At 40.5% G+C, this 21,218-nt stretch overlaps 1 protein-coding gene across 1 annotated transcript in view; it reads right to left on the bottom strand.

Annotated features, from left to right (window-relative positions):
• The window catches only part of fndc4b (fibronectin type III domain containing 4b), an 87,296-nt gene extending 66,364 nt beyond the window's left edge, over positions 1-20,932 (bottom strand). The window contains exon 1 of the mRNA XM_042332806.1: positions 20,866-20,932. Coding sequence (XP_042188740.1) covers positions 20,866-20,932 — 67 coding nt within the window. The remainder of the gene's footprint in view (positions 1-20,865) is intronic.
• Positions 20,933-21,218: the final 286 nt, after the last annotated feature.

Genomic DNA, 21,218 nt, shown 5'->3' with positions numbered 1-21,218 from the left:
TCTACGACTGTTTGTGGGACACTGCACCTCTGCTCAAATGGCCCCAGCCTCCTGCTCATCCTCGCACCCTCCGCCCCACTATCGGAGGTCGCACTTTCAGCCACTACGCCCCAAAACTCTGGAACACTTTCCCTCAATCCCTCTGCCTTGCCCCCCCCCCCCCCACCCTTTCATGTCCTGCCTGAAAACTTTCCTCTTCGACCGTGCTTACGGCCACCTCCCCCCTCTCCCTGGCTCGGAGTCACGCTCTGAGATGCTACCCTGCGTGGAAGGCGCTATATAGTGCAAGTTGTTGTTGTTGTAGATGATGTATTGTCTGTTGGGGACAAGTAGTCTTAGATTGAATGGTGGAAGGGTAAAGATCTAAGCATATTGTGGAGCTGTACATGATACATGATAGCCTTTGTAGGACAAAAAGTATTTAAACAGAACTTTCCCTCAAGAGTTGAAATGTGCTGGATAGAGTCTGTCATATGGTATTTTGTGGGTCTGAAGAAACAATAGACTTGAATGGTCCATTTCCTTTAAGCATCAAAGCTTGGGGTACAACTAATTCCAGAGTCAACAGCAGCAACAATATAGATACTGCAAATGTCACACCTTGAATTTGTCAGCTTCAGCCACAAATATATTAATTAAATCCTGAAGGGTTGCCCTATAGATTCAAGATTATTCTATAAAATAAATGCACAATTAACAAGAACTGGAATTGATATATATTTAATCCCCCCTTTTTAATTTGTTTTCTCTTTATGTTATCTACCACCTCTTTCGTACACTACATCGTAGTTAAGGAGTAACTGAGAAGACTTGTTTCCGACATTTTCTTCCCTCCAACCAAAGAAAATCAAGGCCGAAACCCCACATTGCATTCTCCAGCAAAGCGCCACTTCAAGAAGCAACTTCTCATTCGGCCGTGACAAAACTAAATGTCACGGATTTTATCATTGTTCATTCATGGCATAAATCACTCAAATGTTGTAGACTCAGCAATGTTGCATTATTGGTAATCTCCATTTAGTTCTATTTCAGTATCCAGTAAGGAGTACAATTTTTTTTAATGTAACTTCCTCCGTCCATTAGAAGAACCTGTTCTGTTAAGAAGGGAGATGTTGCTCTCATTGCAATTTCTGCAATTGGAACTTTCTGCTTGACATTGCACAGTCAAGCAGAAAGTTAAGGACCTCATTTCTTACCTTTTGAAAGTGTTAATCTATCCAAATAGGATATTTTAATAGCTAGTTCACCAATCATAAAGTCTATATACTTCCAGTCAAATGTCACAGTCCAAAAGCACTCTCAACTATTTCCATTATCAGAAAAATAAATCAGCAATTTTTTTTAAAAATTGGATTCTTCAAACAATTTTTTCTAAGCAATGCTCATATACCCATTTCACTCCCAGCATTATAGTGATGTGTAGTGGGAAGCCCTATTTATACTTGCTGCACTATATCGGAAACCAGGATTGAAAGCCTTGGAAGCCACGCAAAAGGAGATTAGCAAAGGGACATGTTATAAATACCTTTAAAGCATAAGTCATATAAGGATTGCACAATTCAGCTGAAAGGTACAGCGCTTAACTTTATGGTTAAAACATTTATTTGCCTCGATCAACATTAAGGTAGTTTGAGCCCTAGAAGACAGTTTGGTCCAAGGCTGACATGAGATGAGATTTTAGTTTCCCTGTTAATGCACAGAAGATACCATTTCTATTAGGCTAATAGAGTAGTTCAGTCAAGAGTGAAGCCTTAACCAGAGCACGGTGACTGAGTAAGGTTATGGCCATGAGATATTTGGACCTCAGTATCCTCTATTGAATAATACAGCAACAATAACTTGCCTGTATATAGCTCCTTCACACAGGTTAGTGTCTTGATAAGACTAAAACAAGATTTTAATGTAAAGCGAGAAAAGTTTCAGTTGGAAAAATTTGGGAGTGAATTTAAAAATTTGCCAAAATTCTGCTTGGATAGGTTTAAAATTGAGCTTTTTAAAATTGAGTGGAGCGGTCCACTCCAATTTGAATAGTAGTAGAATTCAACACACAATATGAATCAACTACATCATTCTGCGCAATCAATCACCTGTCCAAAAAAATGGGTGTCAAAAATTATAGCTAGTGCTACAGGATAAGCATTTTTTGCTGTGCTTTTAGTCCAGCAGTTTTGGCTACCAACATCCTTGGAGAATTTCCTAGGTACAGAACACATGTTGCCAATCAAATACATGGGAAACATTCTATGAACACTCACAATTAGGGCTATAGAATTCCAGGGCTTCAGGTTACGAAAACATGGAACACACTACCCCAGAAGATCATGGAGGTAGAATTAATCATAATAATCCTCGCATTTGATATAGAGTCCTTTCGGAGGATGTCTCAAAATGTTTCATAGGATTTTATTATGTGGTTCTGTGATTATGTATTTGTAGGTGAATGTGGCAGCCCATTTGTGCACAGCAATGTCCTACAAACAGTCATGAGGCGAATGAACACATTTATTTTGGGGGAGATTGTTGGCCAGGATACCGGGAGAAATTCCCTTTGTTCTTTAATCGGATCGGATTAAGGATCTTTAATATCCACCAGAATGGGACTTCAGTTTAACACTGCATCCAAAGGACGGCACTTCCAACTCTGCAGCACACCCTCAACATTGCATTGAGTGTCAGCCTCGACTATACGAGTTCCAAGTCCTGACATGGGACTTGACCCATAACTGACTCAAAGCTACCAACTGAGCCAGACTGATACACAATGACCTGACACTGGAGGAATAACGAAGAAAAATATACTATTTTATCTCAACAACTGGTAAATATTAAAGGTGAGTCAAATATCAATACTGAGGATAAAGTTAATCTAAGATGAAGGGATTGTTGTTCATGTTTCAGTAGGTTTAGGGCATTTATGGTTGGAGTCCTGTAGCTCAGTGGTTAGAGCACTCAACTCGCAAGTGAGAAACCTGGGTTCAATCCCGGCAGGGCGAAACCTTGGACAAGTTTCCTTACTCCACACCCCTGATAATAATCCCTCAAGAAAAAAACAATAATAATTTGGTCACTGAATCTACGACTGTTTGTGGGACACTGCTGTGAGCAATTGACTGCGGCGTTTCGCCCACAAAATATACAGTCAATTCACTTTACAGTATGTTTTATGAAGTGCTTTGGACGTCTGAATTACATCATTATGTTGCTGATTTGCTCTGATTGTGGAAAGCCCCATTAATTGGGCTCAGCAAAATGTCCTTAGCTTTCCAGCACTCAGGTCATCAACCTATCTTCAAATTTATTACCTGAGTGGATTGAGTTCAAGATCCTCATTCTCACCTTTGAGTCCCTCCATGAAAGGGCCATCTCTATTACAGGAGAACTGGATGCTGACCCCAGTGGAGTGGGCCCTCAGTGTCTTGAGGTAATTCGGAATACAGCAGAGTTAAAGATTCACAGTGGTGTGTTGAGCAGATAGATTAAAGTCAATCTGCTTATCCTGCTCTATTCAGCCCATCTGCATACAATGCTGCCACCTCAACATGCCAATGTGTATCGGGGCATTCCCAATGCAGAGAAATAAGATGGCCTGTTCCCCAGGGCTGTGGGAATATTGTGGCAATGAAGGACCATAGCATCTGCTTCTTACATCTGGCATCTATTGTTGAAGTCCCTCCCATCTGTTTGCTTTACATCCAACAAAACCACTTAAGACACAGTTATCCATCAATACTTCTACAAACTACTGTATTTTACATCCTAAACATAAAATAAATATCAATTCAGTTTAAAATTTGATTCTTCAAGATTATTTACTCCTCTGGAGCATTAGTATGAGTTTGCTTTACGAAGGGTTTAGAGTGCAGAAAATAATTTGATTGTAAGCAATTTTCATTCCTGACATTTCGTTCTTGTTCTGTCATGCTACTTATTCTGTCTGTCAAAATACAGTCAGTATATATTCCTTTTCAGTTACAATAGTGCTTTGTAATATGCATTTTAAAACGGATCTGCAAAAAAAACCAAAGTGTTTGGGTAAAGTTCCAATGGCTGGAAGATAATGGAAAAATCTCTGCTGGATACGTCCCACTTTTTTAATATAATAATAATCCTTGCATTTGATATCACATTGTCAAAACGTTTCAAAGCACCTTACAGTATTTACTGTAAAGAGTCGTGTGTACATATGCAGGCAAATTCGGTAGCCACAAACAGCCATTCCTTATAGTAAGAGAAAATTAAAGATTCAGAAAGAGAAGCAAAAAGAATCTCAGTCAGAGTAAGAGAGGCAGTGAAAATTTAACTTAATTTACCTATTTTTATTTCAATTCCCCCCTCTCCAATTGTATCCCTTTTTAAACACCAATAGACTCAGAATCTTCCCCTTCCCCAATACCCATTTTATCATTTTGTAAATAACTAACTTTAATGGTCTTTATCTGTGTGTCACGAAGGCGAATAACAGTTGTAGATCTGCGTGTTTGATCCCAACTGAGATGAGGTTGATTCAAATTCATAATAGAATTAATGGGGATTTGAACAAACAAAGATTGTTTTCCCCCCATAAATCAAATTGGAGCCTGAAAAATAAAACACCTTGGAAATATTTTTGGAAGGTGAGGAAATAACATGAAATATATGTTTCAAAGCTCAAAACTATGGTCACTTCAGCTGCAAATAATTAATGCCACTATTTGTATATTCTTATAGATCATTATTTTTGACACAGCTCAGGAGGATATTTATTAATTGTTAATAGTTTCCTTCATGTAAATGGTTACATAAGGTAATATTTCAAGTCAGCATATTTTATCAGAACCCAATAAAACACTGCAGTATCTATAGCTTTTTGTGATTAATATAAACTCTGCATTTGCAACAATGCAAAATACAACAGAAAATCTCCTTGAGATGTGCCATGTCAGTGCTAACAAACTGAGCACTAGCATACAGACAATTAGTTAAAAGTTTTTGTCCTCCCTTTGGTGACATCACCAGCATGCACAATAGATACATACTAGATATTAATTTACTTCTGCAAACACTTTCTGAATATCCTTAGTGCGGTTACAAGCAGTGTTTCTGAAACACAATGATATTGGATCAATAGATACCTGCCTTTGCTTTTCTTTTATTCAGCGCGTAGACATTTTCAGTGTACCTAACTGGCAAGCTTACCAAACCATCATTTCCAACTGTTCTTAGTATTAGTTTGGCTGCTTTCTGGATAGTTCAGTCAGATAACGAAAACCTCTGGTGAATCCTCATGTATATGCAGAAGTGCCTCTTTAGAACAGATGTCACTGCATATCAACAACAACAACAACAACAAGATTCCATTTATTGAGCGCCTTTCACGTCGGGAGGACGTCCCAAGGCCCTGTACAGTTGGGTCGGGACCCGAGCAGGGGGGAAATGGTCAGGGTGAGGGGAGGGAAGGGAGGGAGCGAGGAGGGGGTAGAGAGTCGAGAGGGGAGCTGAAGGCACAGTCAAAGAGAAAGGTCTTGAGACCGGCCTTGAAGGAGGAAAGGGAGGAGGCGGCGAAGGCACTGGGGGATAGAGTTCCAGAGTTTAGGGGCTGAGAGGCTGAAGGCCCGGCCACCGATGGTAGAGCAGTTGGGGCGGGGGATGTAGAGCAGACTGGAGCCAGAGGAACAGAGGGTACGGGCAGGTAGGTAGGGGGATAGTAGGTCGGAGAGGTAGGAGGGAGCAAGGCCGTGAATGGCCTTGTAGGTGAGGATGAAGATCTTGAAATCGATCCTCTGGGGGATGGGGAGCGTTGATACTGGTTTTGATTTCTAATGTTTCAAAGAGTATTTTGATAAATAGTTACATGACACAAGTTCTTCCCATACCAAGTAGCTGTAGCAACACTCGCTGATCCTGATTCCTTTTTGAATTGTGTGCATTGTAAACAATGTCTTGTCATTGTTTATAATGCATAGCTACATTTGGTTTCCTTATATTAACAACAACAAATTACATTTGTACAGCACCTTTCACATCATCAACCTGATGTGGCTCGGAGAACAGAGCAGCTCACAGCATCCTGATTGTGAAACGTAGTAACATTAATTTAACCCAAGGCAAATTCTCTTTAATTTCTGTCAACATTCCTATCGAAAGCCGGATTGGAGTTTAAACTGTTTATTCCAACAGATTCCCTTCTATTGTGCTCACTTGGAAGAGGAAAAGGCAAAGCATGTGTAGGAGAGAAGACATTGCACAATATTTTCAGTTGAACAATATCTCATAACCAAACCCGTTTTGACTCAAAACAGTTAACACTTGTGAGCAGCAAAAGCACTGCTCAGTAATGTTGGCATCCATTGGATGGTGACCATATAGCATCACAGACACAATGAGATAAATGGTCACCTCTGCACTATAAACTTGCTCCCAATCCCATCCATTCCCCCTAGCTTGGGTGCACATCTAGCATTCTGAAGCACTTTGGGACCTGCTCCCAACATAAAAGACGTTCTATTGTATTATACTGTATAAATGGTCTTTGTTTCAATGTTTTACATTTGGTAACAGTGGTGGCCTGTCAGAGGAGTTTAAAGGCTAAGCCTCCCTTACTTTGTTTAGATCGGTATCTCAAATTCCTGACCCTTTCAGGTGTGACAGCTGAAAAACTGGACATCCAGTTAATAATGCATGTGTGAAGTTGCTAGGTTACCAGGGATGCATCCTTAGTAACCTTGCCTGCATGAACACATCTGAGATGTTTTGCTGGGTAGAATAAAGATAATGGTTATCTACATGCAGAGATACGTATGAACAGTGTTAGCATCATGGAAAGAGATGGAATAGACAGGGATAGAGAAAGTCACAGAAAAAAAGTTAGATTCAGAGAGAGAGAGAGAGAGGAGAGACACAAAGAGAAAGCCAGCAATAGAGGCTATTCTCAAAAGGGTTTGATTTTGCACATGACTTGATATTCAGAATCAGAAATGTATACAAAAAGGCTAATGGGATCTTGGCCTGTATCTCAAGAGGTCTGGAATATAAAGGAGAGGAAACACTGCTTCTACTACTTAGAGCCTTGGTCAGACCACATCTGTAGTACTGGGTTCAGTTTGGGTACTGCACTCAGGAAGGATATATTGACTCTGGAGGGGGTGCACCGCAGATTCACCATAATAATAATAAGCCTTGCATTTGATATAGAGCCTATTCTCACGTCTTCGAGACATCTCAAAGTGCTTCACAGAATATACTGTAAAGTGAATTGACTGTATTCTTTTTGTGTGGATGAAATGCGGCAGCCAATTGTTCATAGCAGTGCCCCACAAACAGTCATGGATTGAGTGACCAATTTCTTTTTTTTAAGGCATTATTACCCCAAGAAAAGCGATCCACCAATCGACTAACAGCCGGGTTTCTACGTACTTCTGGGTAAACAGAGGCGTGTGGAGTAAGGAAACTTGCCCAACATTTCGCCTGCCGGGAATAGAACCCAGGTTCTCACTGAGCTAGTGGTTAGCATGCTCCAGGACTGATACCAAGGTTTAAGGAGTTAAATTATGAGGGCAGATTGCATAAACTTCGTCTCTATTCCCTTGAGTTTAGAAGGTTGAGCGGTGATCTTGTTGAAGTTTTCAATATAGTAAAGGGATTCGATAGGGTAGATACAGAGAAACTATTTCCTCTGGTGGGGGAATCCAGAACAAGGGGGCATAATTTTAAAATTAGAGCAGGGCCATTTAGGAGTGAAATCAGGAGGCAGTTTTTCACCCAAAGGGTAGTGGAAATCTGGAAGACTGTCCCCCAAAAGACTGTGGATGCTGGATCCATTCACATTTTCAAGACTGAGGTGGATAGATTTTTGTTAGGTCAGGGTATTAAGGGATATGGGACGAGGGCTGGTAACTGGACTTGGGTACAGATCAGCCATGATCTTATAGAGTGGCTGAATGGCTACTCCTGTTTCTATGCTTCTATCTTTCCAAGATTTTTGTTCAGATTTCTGCTCTGAAACTGCTCCAAACTATAATTGTCTTAACAGTTATTTTTTCTATATGGGTGAGCTATTGGATGCATGAAGAATAAATATTTTGCCCTACATGCTTGGCTAGAATGAACTTGTATTTTTATACCATTTTATCACTTTGAAATGTCTCAAAACACATTGCAGTGAATACAATCTTGTCAAATACAGTGACTGTTTTTTGTAGGCAAACTCATAAGAATGCACACATATTATTCAAGAATATGCTTGAAATGTGTTTTTTTTAAATAATTAATTACTCTATCCTCAAATTGTGAGAGCAGGCTGTTGTGGACTCATTTCCTTTATACTTTCAATTCAGAGATCAGATTCACTTTATGTACTGCCATGCTCAGAGAAACTTTTAATTCCAAGCAGATTCCCCTGCTTAGATAATTATTTGGGGAGAGCGCGAGAGAGTGCGATTGAATTGTATAGCTCTTTTCAAAGAGCCAGCACAGACACGATGGGCTGAATGGACTCCTTCTGTGCTGTATAATTCTATGATTCTAAGCAATAGTCTTAGATAATGTATTGCTCACCTATATATACATGCTGTTAATTTCTTAAATTTTCAGATAATTATTTATGTGAAGAGTGAAAGACAATAAATAAATATAGGAATCTAATCAGAGATATGAGGAGGAAATATTTAAGGCTATTGGGGAAATGATGGCTGACCAGTATCTGTCTGTGCTGTGAATGTTCTATGAATACATTACTTGTGGCAGTAAAGAAAGCAACAGGTCACAGCCCTGAGTCCACATAACTCAAATTATCTCCCTCAGTGGTCGGATGATTATACCAGTTGAAGGTGAATAAATCATTTCATATTCAATCAAGTTTGCAGCAAAACTTGAGGATTTACATATTGTACTTTACAATATTATTCTAAGGGAACACATCATGATATTTTACTCTAATGCGTATAGCAACTCTAATGCGTAACTCTAATTTACTCTTGTATATTCATTTGTTCCTAGCACCAGCTGGCCTAACACTCAGCATAAGGTTGAGTGGCTTCCTGGTCAAGTCTGCCGTCTTTTCAATTTTTCTATGCCTGAAAAACATTGAAAAGGTGCCAGGTCCAACTAGAGACATACAGAAAGAAACAAAATCTATTTCTCCTGCAATTTTAATTGAAATCCCTTTTTTTTAATCTTTAAACAAAGCTTCCTCCCTCCTTCACCCTAATTTCCCATAACAACAGAACAGAGATTAGAAACTCAGCAGTGTTAGGATTTCAGCCAGCGTCCTTCCACAGCTATGATATGATACAGTGTGCTACTTGACGCTCACTAAGAGCTTTCATTTAAAACCAAATATACTGCATTTGTGTGGGGGGGTAGTGTGTCAGATATCCATTTTCTCAATGAAACGTAAGGCATTCTTCTGGTAAAACAAACAATAACGCATGCAACGGCAAAAAAATCTTGCATTTGATACAGTGCCATATCATGTTGTCGAAACTTCTCAATCACTTCACGGGATTATCTGTAATGTTTAGTGACTGTATTTGTAGGCGACTAAAATGAGAAAGAACCAGAAAAGGAGATAACAAAATCCTGCTATTCATATGTTTAGGATTTATATAAAACCAGAAGTGACCAATCAAGTCGACAGCACTATCAGCAGACTTTTTAAAATGCTGAGGTACAACTTTTGCCCATTTGCCATGATAATGTTGTGCTAAAATGCTGACAATGGCCACATTTTTATTTGGGATTTAATAGGATATCGTTTTGACACCATCTTTGACAGTAATGCATTTATTATTCTATTTTTTTTTCAATTCAATTTGTTTTTGGAGGATTGATGTGTTTATTGAAGGAGTGGATGTCAGTGCCTTTTCCAGTTTTGTCATATCTCTGCACATAGCAGATGCAACACACAACAGATATTTTTGTGGTTTTGGTAATCCTTTGTCAAATTTGACTAACATTTAAAAGGAAATTCAATAAGTATTGAAGAGAAACAACAGTGAAAGACCAGGGAATTTAGATTTGTATGCCCAGCTCCAGTGGAGGAGTTAGCAGCAGTATAGGCTCAGTGGTCTGTGTGATCCTATGAAAACAAAAACATCCTTTAACAATCTGAATGAAAATCCTATTGCATGGAAGCTCACATACTACCTGACACACACAGATACTGAATGGACACATAGACACACTTGATTCACAAATTAAGTGGTTTATTAATTCAGAGGAGACTTCAGTGACACTCCAGCAAACTTAGGAGGGATGGACAATACTAACAAGCTTGGACGTATGCAGTTCACTATTGAACCATCTACATCTTACAATTCACATTCACACATGGTTCCCATCCCCCTCAGGTACCAACCAGCTACAACATGGTCTCTCAGTCACTGCAATCAACGGCCATGTGGCTACATGCAGCAATTCCTTTATTCTCTTTGGTCACATCAGGTTAGATATTTCCATTCGCAGCGTAAAAGAGACTGATCTCACTTCTAATTTCAAATTGTTGGATAAAGCTCATGGTAATAGGACTGAAACAAAAATGTTATTATGAAGAACAATCAGGCTCTATGTAATTAGCACAGTCACCAAGATTTCTGCTTTAATTATTTTTAATGTAATTTTATTTGAATAAGGGCCAACCAATTGAAATTTGTGCATTGTTTTATCTCTTTAAGTGCTGGTGCTCCCCCCACTCCCACCTCATATGAATTGGTGACCCCCTTTTTTTCCATGAAAATCCCGAGCCAGGTGAAAGGCCTCATGGAGTTATGAGGATAGATTGAGCAATTTAAGCCTATATTCTCTAGAATATAGAAGAATGAGAGATGATCTTATAGAAACCTATACGATTATTAAGGAGCACGACAGAATAGATAGTGGGAGACTTTTTCCCCTGGTTAGAGAAACTATAACCAGGGGTCAAAGTCTTAAAATTAGGGGTAAGCCCTTTCGCAGTGAGTTAAGAAAAACCTTCTTCACTCAGAGGTTACTGAATTTATGGAATTCTCTACCCCAAAGGGCTGTAGATGCTCAGTCCATGAACATATTCAAGACTGAGATTGATAGATTTCTTGTGGATAAAGGGATTAAGGGATATGGGGATAAGGCAGGTAGGTGGAGTTGGAATAGATCAGCCATGATCTTATTGAATGGCAGGGCAGGCTCGAGGGCTGAATGGTCTACTGCTGCTCCTAATTCTTATGTTCTTATGTTCTAGTAGGGTATTCATCAAAGGCACTCATACTGGTGAGTCTTTCTCACTGGGAAAATAAAGATTCAGTCAGTCAAAATGACCACTTTGTCTCTTTCTTAAATACCACTCTTAACAGGGAAGCGGCACCAACTGTGTCCACACATATTGATATGCAGCAGTTTGCTTGTGTCTGTATTTCTCACTCAGCTCCACTGGCTACCCAGAGCAGAGAGTTGAAAATCCTCGTCCTTGCCTTCAAAGCTCTCCACGGCCTTGCTCCTCTCTACCTCTGTGACCTGCTAACTCCATATCGACCTATCCACTCCCTCAGCTCAGCAGGCTCCGGCCTGCTCTGCATCCCCGCCATCAGCGGTCGAGCCTTCAGTCTCTCTGCCTCCACCCATTAGAGCTCCATCCCGAAGTCCCTTCACCTTGCTCCCTCCCTTGCCTCCTTCAAGGCACATCTCAAGACGCTCCTCTTCAATCAAGCTTTCAGCTCTACTCCTACCCTCGCTGCCCTTTTTCTTGAGGTATTATTGTCAGGCGTGTGGAGTAAGGAAACTTGCCCAAGGTTTCACCCTGCCAGGAATCAAACCCAGGTCTCTCGCTTGCAAGGTGAGTGCTCTAACCACTGAGCTACAGGACTCCTTACACAGGTATTACATAGAAACAGGAGTAGGCTATTCAGACCCTCGAGCATATTCTGCCATTTTATAAGATCATGGTTGATCTTAATTCAAGTCCAGTTACCCGCCCTTGCCCCATATCCCTTGATACCCTGACCTAACAAGCATCTATTATCTCAGTCTTGAAAATGTGAATGGATTGGAGGAGAGTTCCAGATTTTCACTACGCTTTGCATGAAAAACTACTTCCTAATTTCACTCCAAGAAAGCTCTAATTTTAATATGATGCCCTCTTGATTCTGTATTCCCCCACCAGAGGAAATAGTTTCTCTGTATCTACCCTATCAAATCCCTTTATTATTTAAAAAAAACTTCACTCAGATCACCCCTCAACCTTCGAAACTTGCATGTGAAATAACTGTCTCAAAGTTCTTCATAAATATAAATGAAGTGAATGCTGTCATATAAGCAAACATGGCAACTAGCCTGCACTAGTAATGCCCCAGACAAAAATGAGATGAGCAGCCAATTATTTTGAAGTTGAGAATACATTTGTTTAGGGAAGGAATATAAAGCAGGTAAACTGGGAGGAAGATGCCCCTTTTTTTGCAATAATAATGGCAGGGCAAACTTTTACGTACTCCTGAATTAAAATCAGATAGAACCTAATTGATAACATAATCATTCATACATGAGGGAGAAAGGAATCAAAGGATGATTAGAAGGGTGGAGGCTCATGTGGAACATAAACACTGGAAGGGTCTAATTGGGCTGAATGGTCTTCTTCCATGCTGTACAGTCTACACAATTCAATGCAATCAGAGAATGAAAAAATATGAAATTGTACTTTGTGTATAAAGTTATGTCGGCAAATGTATGGCACAAGTAATACAGCAATTACTACTATTGCTGGAAACTAGTCAAGTGTGAATTACTAAAATAATAATAAGAAGAATAATCCTTGCATTTGATATAGTGCTTTTCATGTCTTCAGCCTCTCAGCCCCTAGGCTCTGGAACTCTATCCCCCAGTGCCTTCGCCTTGCTTCCTCCCTTTCCTCCTTCAAGGCCAGTCTCAAGACCTTTCTCTTTGACCGTGCCTTCAGCTCCCCTCTCAACTCTCTACCCCCTCCTCGCTCCCTCCCTTCCCTCCCCTCACCCTGACCATTTCCCCCCTGCTCGGGTCCTGACCCAACTGTACAGCGCCTTGGGATGTCCTCCCGACGTGAAAGGCGCTCTATAAATGGAATCTTGTTGTTCTAGACATCTCAAAGCGCTTCACAGAATATACTGCAAAGTGAATTAACTGTATATTTGTGGTCAAAACTTGGCAGCCAATTGCACACAGCAGTGTCCCACAAACAGTCATGGATTGAAAATTACCAATTTATTATTGTTTTTGTTTTTTGGAGGGATCATTATTAGGCGTGTGGAGTAAGGAAAGTGGTGGTAGGATGTAAGACATGTCCCTCTATTCACATGATGTGTGTTCCACAGTTAATCAGAGCACACATAATGCCTAACATATTCATAGGACACAGCAATGCACAGTCTAACAAGGTCAATCTACAGAATGCATGAACCTTCCTCTATTAATAGATGTCTGTTTTGCATGACTCAATCAGTGCAACCTACAGAGACGTCTGGATTCACAGCCCTGAGCGCTGCAGGACTGAATCAGTACAACATATAAAATGCATGACTTTCCATCTATTCATAGGTTCCAGTACTGAACAACCCAATCAATACAGCATATCCCCCTATTAACAAATCAAAGTACTATACAATCTGAGGCCCAAAATACCCCATGGTCTTAGCCTTAAGCATATTGCCTAAAAAGTTAAGATTGTGCTTAATTTGAAATTTGGAAATGTGGAAAACTAGCTTCCAAATAAAGATTAAGACTTTTGTGAAGAATTTTTCTAAAATTCTGCATAAACTTAAATATAAGCCAACACCAGAGGAATGATATAGTGAAGACACTGTGTAAATCTAAATTACATAGTGGAGTCCTGTAGCTCAGTGGTTAGAGCTCTTGCCTCGCAAGCGAAAGGACCTGTGTTTGATTCCTGGGGAGGGCAAAATATTAGGCAAGTTTCTTTACTCCACATTCCTCTGCTTACCTAGCAGTAAGCAGGAACCTGGTGTTAATCAATTGTCAGATTGCTTTTCCACAGGTAATAATCCCTTAAAAAATGTTACTCAAGAGTCACTTGTGGGACACCGTTGTCCGCAATTGGCTATTGAATTTCACACACCAATATACCTTCAATTCACTTTACAGTATATTCTGCGAAGCACATTGAGACATTTTGAAGACTAGATAAGCGCTATTTCTAATGCAAGGATTATTATTATTATTACATTGTATTATAATTTCACGCTTCAGGACAGTACACTGCACAATGGGTCACTGTACACAATAAACTCTGAAGAAAATGGACTTACATTATGTTTTGATGATTTTATTTCATCTCAAATCTCTAATAAGTTATTAGATACACAGAGCTGACACCATCATCTGTTAATATGATGTTGAGCAATACATCCCATCTTTTAAGTGAAACAATGAAAAATCTGGTGCATTGAATACTACTGACAAATAAATTGTTGGGAAGAACTTCTTCCGGTACTTACTGGAAGAAGGTACTTTACATGAGACCAAGAAGGGCTTGAAAGAACACAAAACTGGACAGTGAAGCAGCTACTAAAATGTACTTAGAGCTTCAATTGCATCGTAACTACATTTGAACTTGGATATTCGATGTGTTGGTCTGCTGCAGATTTTCTTCGTTTCTGGAAGAAGTGAACTGGATCACCTATAAATAAGCAGTCAATACACTTTACAGTAAATCTTGTGAAATGTTGAGACATTCTGTTGATCTGAAAAGGTACTATATGAAATACAAGGATTATTATTATTTTCTTCTACATTAAGCAAATTAAATCTTCCCGAATTCATTAAATCATACTGCAATAAACAATTTTTGGGTTTTGATATAACCCTTTCAGATGCGGAGGATTTCTCAAAGCACTTCACAGGATTTTTAGTGTATAGTGATTGTATTTTGTAGGCAAATTCAACAGCAAATTTGTGCACAGCGATCCAACACAAACAGCTATGTGAACAACCAATTTTTAAAACCTGGGGGATTGTTGGCCAAGACACCAGGAGAAATTCTCTTTTTTAAATAGTACCTTGGAATCTTTAACCTTCACCTGAACAGGCAGACAGGACCTCAGTTTAACATCTCATCTGAAACACGGCACCTCCAACAACGCAATGCTCCCCCAATTCTGTGTTGGAGTGTCAGCCTAGACAGTGATTTCAACCTAATTCAGCCTTGACTGTCAGTAATGTGGATCCAGAGACACCACTGTAAGGTTCACAAACGTACATTGGCAAAATTCCAAACTAAAAAGGAAGCATTTACCATCCGTGCTATACTCTCTGCAAGGTGCATGCATGCATAGCTCACACGAACTGATGTCGCAGTGGTCATTTTAGCTAAATAGTCCATTATGGTTGTGTTTACAGACCTGAAACAGGGTGTTATAACAGGGTTCTTCTGCATAGAATATTGACATTTTAACTAGATCTCTAACTGGATAAGACGACTGAATGTGATATGTTTTTTTTCAAAGTTAGTGATTAGAATTTATTGGGAATGTGCCAAATCTGAATAAGAATTCTAGTACAGGAATATTAAGCATTTTCCTGAGTATAGCATATGGACAAGCAGAATAACTCATTATTTAGACTCATGAATTTATATTATTCACACAAAGATATTTATTGTAAGAATTGATTTGGGTTATAAATAATTGATACTGATATTGTAACTATGAATAATGATATTGTAACTACGGATTCTCACTATACTCAGAAGAAAATAACTTGATGTTTGTTCCTTTACAGACCCTTATCACATCAAAACATCTGCAATTCAAGTAATAATAATAATCCTTGCATTTGATATAGCGCTTTTCATGACCTCTGGAATGTCCCAAAGCGCTTCACAGAATATACTGTAAAGTGAATTGACTGTATATTTGTGGGCGAAACGCGGCAGCCAATTGTGCACAGCAGTGTTCCACAAACAGTTGTGGATTGAAGTGACCAATTTATTATTGGGGTTTTTTCTTGAGGGATTATTATCAGGCGTGTAGAATAAAGAAACTTGCCCAAGGTTTCACCCTGCCTGTATTTGAACCCAGGTCTCTCGCTTGTGGGACAAGTGCTTTAACCCCTGAGCTACAGGACTCCATAAAGTAGCGACTACAGTGCAGTGACTGTGTAGTGCATTATGTAGGCACATTTGCTTCTGGATTAGAAGGGCATGGATTCAAGTCACGGATCAGGATTATAATCAAGACTATTTTAGTAATACAAGGTTTTAGTTGAAAATTTGAAATGGTACAAGTTGGTTGTACACTTATTCTGCATGTAGCTCACATCATTTAAGTCGGACTTTGGAGTTGGCAGAGCTTTTAATTGGTGCAAATGATTGGTTTCTTCACACTAATTTGGGAACACCAGAGGAGCTTATTTCAAATTGTTTTACTCAGTGCATTACCAGGGATCTTTTAAACACGGAATGGGACACCCACATTTGCCGGTAAAGCCTCTTTGGACTTGTATGACTTGCAAAACGTTTTTGCACAAATACTATAGCTAGTACAGATTTCAACACTTCAGAAAAGATACAGTATGATAGTTAGATTCACAGCATGGAATCCCAATAATAAAAACACAGTGGGGGATCTAGCACTTTCTGCCTTCAAGCTCTAAGTGACAGCTCTATGTTTATCCGGCAAGGCAGAGTGTCTATACTGGACCATTCAACATTGAGCATGCAGCTGCTTTTATGACACAGATGGGTTTTAGTGAGTAATAATACTCTTTATCATGTGAAAGAATGGAGCTAGCACTATGTCACCTATGAGATGCTGAGTGGTTTCAATGCTCACTGTCTGAACTTCATTTGTGCAGTGCAGGTCCATTAACTGATGATTCAAATATCTATGCAGCAGGCTATACTGTAATGGGCTACAAACTGGAGTTTTGTCTCAGGTGATTGACTGGTATTGTTAAACTCTGCATTTACACAGCAGTCTACACATATTGTTTGTTATAATATTCTTATACTTTTTATAGCACGAGTCAGGAGATCATCAGAAACCATACAAAATAAATCTGTCACACACACGCGCAGATAATAAATCAGGGAAGGAATTACATCACAATCTAGCAGAACTTGTTAGAAAATAAAATCAGCCAAATCTGTAAGGAAATAACGCTAATTCCTCTAACCAGATATCAGACTGTTTTATTATTATTCGTTCGTTATTCCCCAATATCCCGATGGGTCAGACCAAAGGCCGGTACAATCAACAGATCTTATAACAGATTAACACCACTATAGATATCTCGAATTCAACAGCACACAAGCTTGATTCTTCATGCTTTCAGTCTTCTTGCTTACAGCTTTCAATCTTCCATCTGATATCCTCAGTCTTAGTGGTTCTAGCTCTCAGTCTTCCATCTCCCGTACCCTTGTCTCCGCAGCCCGGGATGGCTCCATCTCCCGTATCCTTGCCTCCGCGACCCGGGACAGCCCCATCTCCCGTATCCTTGTCTTCACGACCCGAGACGGCCCCGTTCACAAAGTTAACGGAACTCTTATACCAATGTTCATTCAATCATGGTGCGGACATTAGATCACCTGGTCGAAATCATGCTGGGTGTACGTGAGCACCTCATGGGGTGTACGTGCCTCAGCACACATACACATTGTCCTTAATTGTCTAAGATAGAGGATTGATCAGTTTAGGGCTGTATCTGGTGCTCATTATTTTGTGGTATAGGATCATTAGTACATTCCTTTTAAGTGACTGGTTATTCCTTATCAGTATCCCGGGATGGTACCAAGGTCCTCCAGTTTAAACAATTTGCTCATTAGTTGTTATTCTTGAGGGTTGCCTTCTGTTGCTTGGCAGGCCCTGTCAGAATCTAGCGACTTATTGCTCAGTCGAGATCCTGTGTCGACTAGTACCTTGGACCATTACCTCTGTGGGCTTGTTGTCATTTACTGATAAGAGGTGACCCCCTGCCCTTTTCCAAAGCTGTGCGTTATTCTTTCAAAAACAGAGAAAACCAGATGAGTCCTATCCCATGACTATCAGTCCAGTTGCCCCCACACTTAACTTAAAAGTTAACCCGTTCGCAACATCTATTGTGATTCTAACATTATACAAAAAGTGTATATTCTAACAAACTGTTCAGTAATTCTGATTTCTGTTCTTCCTCCAAAATATAGAAGACTTTACTGAAGACTTGTCATTTTGGAATGGTCATGGAATCAGTGTCTACGATTGGCATGAACTGCCTCACCTGGCTTCTGCTGAATTGTTCCTCTTGTTGAAAGCATGGATGTAACTGGGAACTCAATGCACGGGGAACTGTGTGTGCTTACCCTGACCAATTCTATGTATACATTATTATACAAATAACATCCATATATGTTGTCCCTAATTGTAGGGGACATCACATAGCTGTCAGCAGGTTCATGTAGAAATCTTTACAGCTAAATATTCCCATTGAAAAATGCATTTAGTCCTTATTATTTCTGTTGGTTCCAAGTCAAACAGGCTATGTACTAGCTAATAAAACCCATTGAAAATTATACTTATTTATGTGGCTTTCATGAGAGTGACAAATAGGAGTTCACATGAGTCAGTTGCCAATCTTTGACCTATGAAATCAGCATCCTGTGCATTGGATGCTCTAAGTTTATTGCTTATGCTGTATATAGATATGACCAGTTACCAGCCTAAACTGGATGTGATGTTTTGATGAACAAAACCAAATCTCAAGCCTAATTTTTCACCCAAAATACCTGTTCTTGGTTACTGACTTCCCAAAAAAATAGAGGGATTAAGGGATATGGGGATAGTGCAGGTAATTAGAGTTAGGTCTGAAGATCAGCCATGATCTTATCAAATGGTGGGGCAGGCTCGAGGGGCCGACTGGCCTACTCCTGCTCCTAATTCTTATGTTCTTATGTCTTCTGGGCACACTTTTTAACGTGATAGGAAATATGGGATGTGTAGGAATAAACATTTTTTTTTAAATTGTGGTACTTTCCCATCTTCTACAGTATTATTGTTTCTAATTTAATTTCCTTTTAGGAGAATGCCTTCTGTCTCTTTCAGATATTGTCAATTCATAAGATGCTTCTTACAGATATTATCACTTAGAACCATAGACATTTACAACATGGAAGATGGCCATTCAGCCCATTGTATCTGTGTTGGTTCTTTTAAAGAACAATCCTTTCAGTCCTATTTACCTGCACTTTCCTTTCATCCCCAGAGTAGGTTTAGTGTAACCAGATAAACCACTGAGGGGTCTAATGTAGCATGAGCATGTTAAAAACAATGATTCCCCCTCCTCACATTGAATAAACAGACTTAGGCTAACCTACACACACATTGTGAACACTCCTGAATCATACAGTGATCACTGGAGTCATGGCTCAAATTAAACATGATGTCAGACAACATATTGACATGAGTTATACCTGCCCTCTTCACACTCTTCCTTCCCCATCCCTCACAATCTGCCAAGTCTTAACTCTCTTTCTCATCCTATTAACCTTGCAAGCCAAAGACCTAACAGCCAGGGTGGTCCTAGTTGGACAAACAGTGGGAGATTTGCCAGGCAGTGCAAGCTAAGTGATTTTAGATGGTTAAACTCCAGCAGTATTCCAACACACACTCCTGGTTCCCCAAACCTTGGCTTTTGCTAACATGTGCCTAATACTCTCCGGATTTTGTAAGTAGGATACAGAAGTGGGATGGATAGAGATCTCTGTTTGGTTTGGATACTGTTAAGCATGGCGATAGGTTTCTGCAAGTATCAGACACCTGGCTCATCAAAAACAAATTCTCAGCCATTTTCATATCTCACCTCTCCTCGTTGTATGTACTGTACTCATTTGTGTCCACGTCTCCGAATTTATTGTTATTGCAAACGTCTCTCCATTTTTGCTGGACTGGTTGTTTCTCTACTTTCAGAGAGGAATCCTGTTTTTGAAACCCTTTCCTTCCCCTTGTCACTCTCAACACTGTCACTTTTCCTCCCATGTATATCCAATCCTCTCATCAATCTCACCCTATTCCAAAATGTCACTTTGTCTTCTAGCCATGAAACTTTTTTGGGGTGTCCCATTTTCCTTGTGCTGGCGCCTTATTCTCACATCATTCCACACTAACTTTCCTCAGGAAAAATCTGACAAAGTTTACTTAAGACACTGGCTTGCTTAGTCGCTGGCTGTGAACACTCAGCAGCTGGAATAGTTTTAGGTGTCAATTGTGCCAACTCTCTTGAGCCCATTTATATGTTAACTCCCATCCTTTTGACACTGTGTCATTGCATGGATCATTGGTCCTATCTCTCCCCCCCACACCTTCTCTGGATCTCTACCCTTATCCTTCTCAATCGCTCGATTGCCCTCCGGTTTAAACTGCAGCCCATGTTACAGCGGACACCGATGATGGAGGAGCTCTACAATTCGCTCTGAAACGGCGCATTTTACGCGAAAGTCGGGCATCGCGTTTTTTTTAAAAAAAAGAGCACCAGCTTTTTGCAATGGATTCAACTGTGTGCCACACTTCGCCTTAACTGCAACCGACCTCACCTGTATCCCCCCCTCCCCCCCTCCCCCACTCCCCCCCCGTTTGGGATCTTACTGCATTTCACAAAACAGTGATCATGAACTTGCTCGGATCTCTCTCTCTCTCTCTCCCTCCCTCCCTCCCTCCCTCCCTCCCCACTCGCCCGCGACCACTCGCACTCACTGGTGCGGAGTGTCGATCATCATCGCTCTGGTGCCTCTGCAGCCAAAGTTACACATAAAAAAGGAGTGTGTGTGTGTGTGTGGGGGGGGGGGGGGGTCCGACTGACCTGTCGCCTTGTGAATTGAGAAGGAAACAACCAGGATGGGTGGGTGGGGGGGTGGGTGGGTGGTGGGTGGGGGGGGTGCAATATATAAAAAAAAATAGCACTTACTTGCCGTCGCCGGGCGGAAATCGCAGGTGAACAACACCAGCATTGCGGAGTTCAGGTAAAGGGCCATTCCGTCCGGTGCAGAGCGGACACACGCGATGCGTCCACAGCCTCCGAATACAACACATGAAACCGAGCCCCGGGCGCCGGGGCTGTGCAGCGACTCCCAGGACCAGACGGCGATCAGTCTACCGTTTCTTTATCTGCCATCGGATCCCACCGATCCCGAATCGGGAGGGCGTCGGGGATCAAACTGCGGCCATCGGGAATGAGCCGATGAAAGTTGTCTGGGGCTGAATTGAATACGATTCTATTTTGTGTGTGTGTGTGTGTGTGGTGTGTGGGGGGGGGGGGGG

Source organism: Callorhinchus milii, unplaced genomic scaffold (assembly GCF_018977255.1).
Source record: "Callorhinchus milii isolate IMCB2004 unplaced genomic scaffold, IMCB_Cmil_1.0 Scaffold3, whole genome shotgun sequence".
Classification (NCBI taxonomy): Eukaryota; Metazoa; Chordata; class Chondrichthyes; order Chimaeriformes; family Callorhinchidae; genus Callorhinchus; species Callorhinchus milii.
This window is presented reverse-complemented; position numbering and strand designations above follow the sequence as displayed.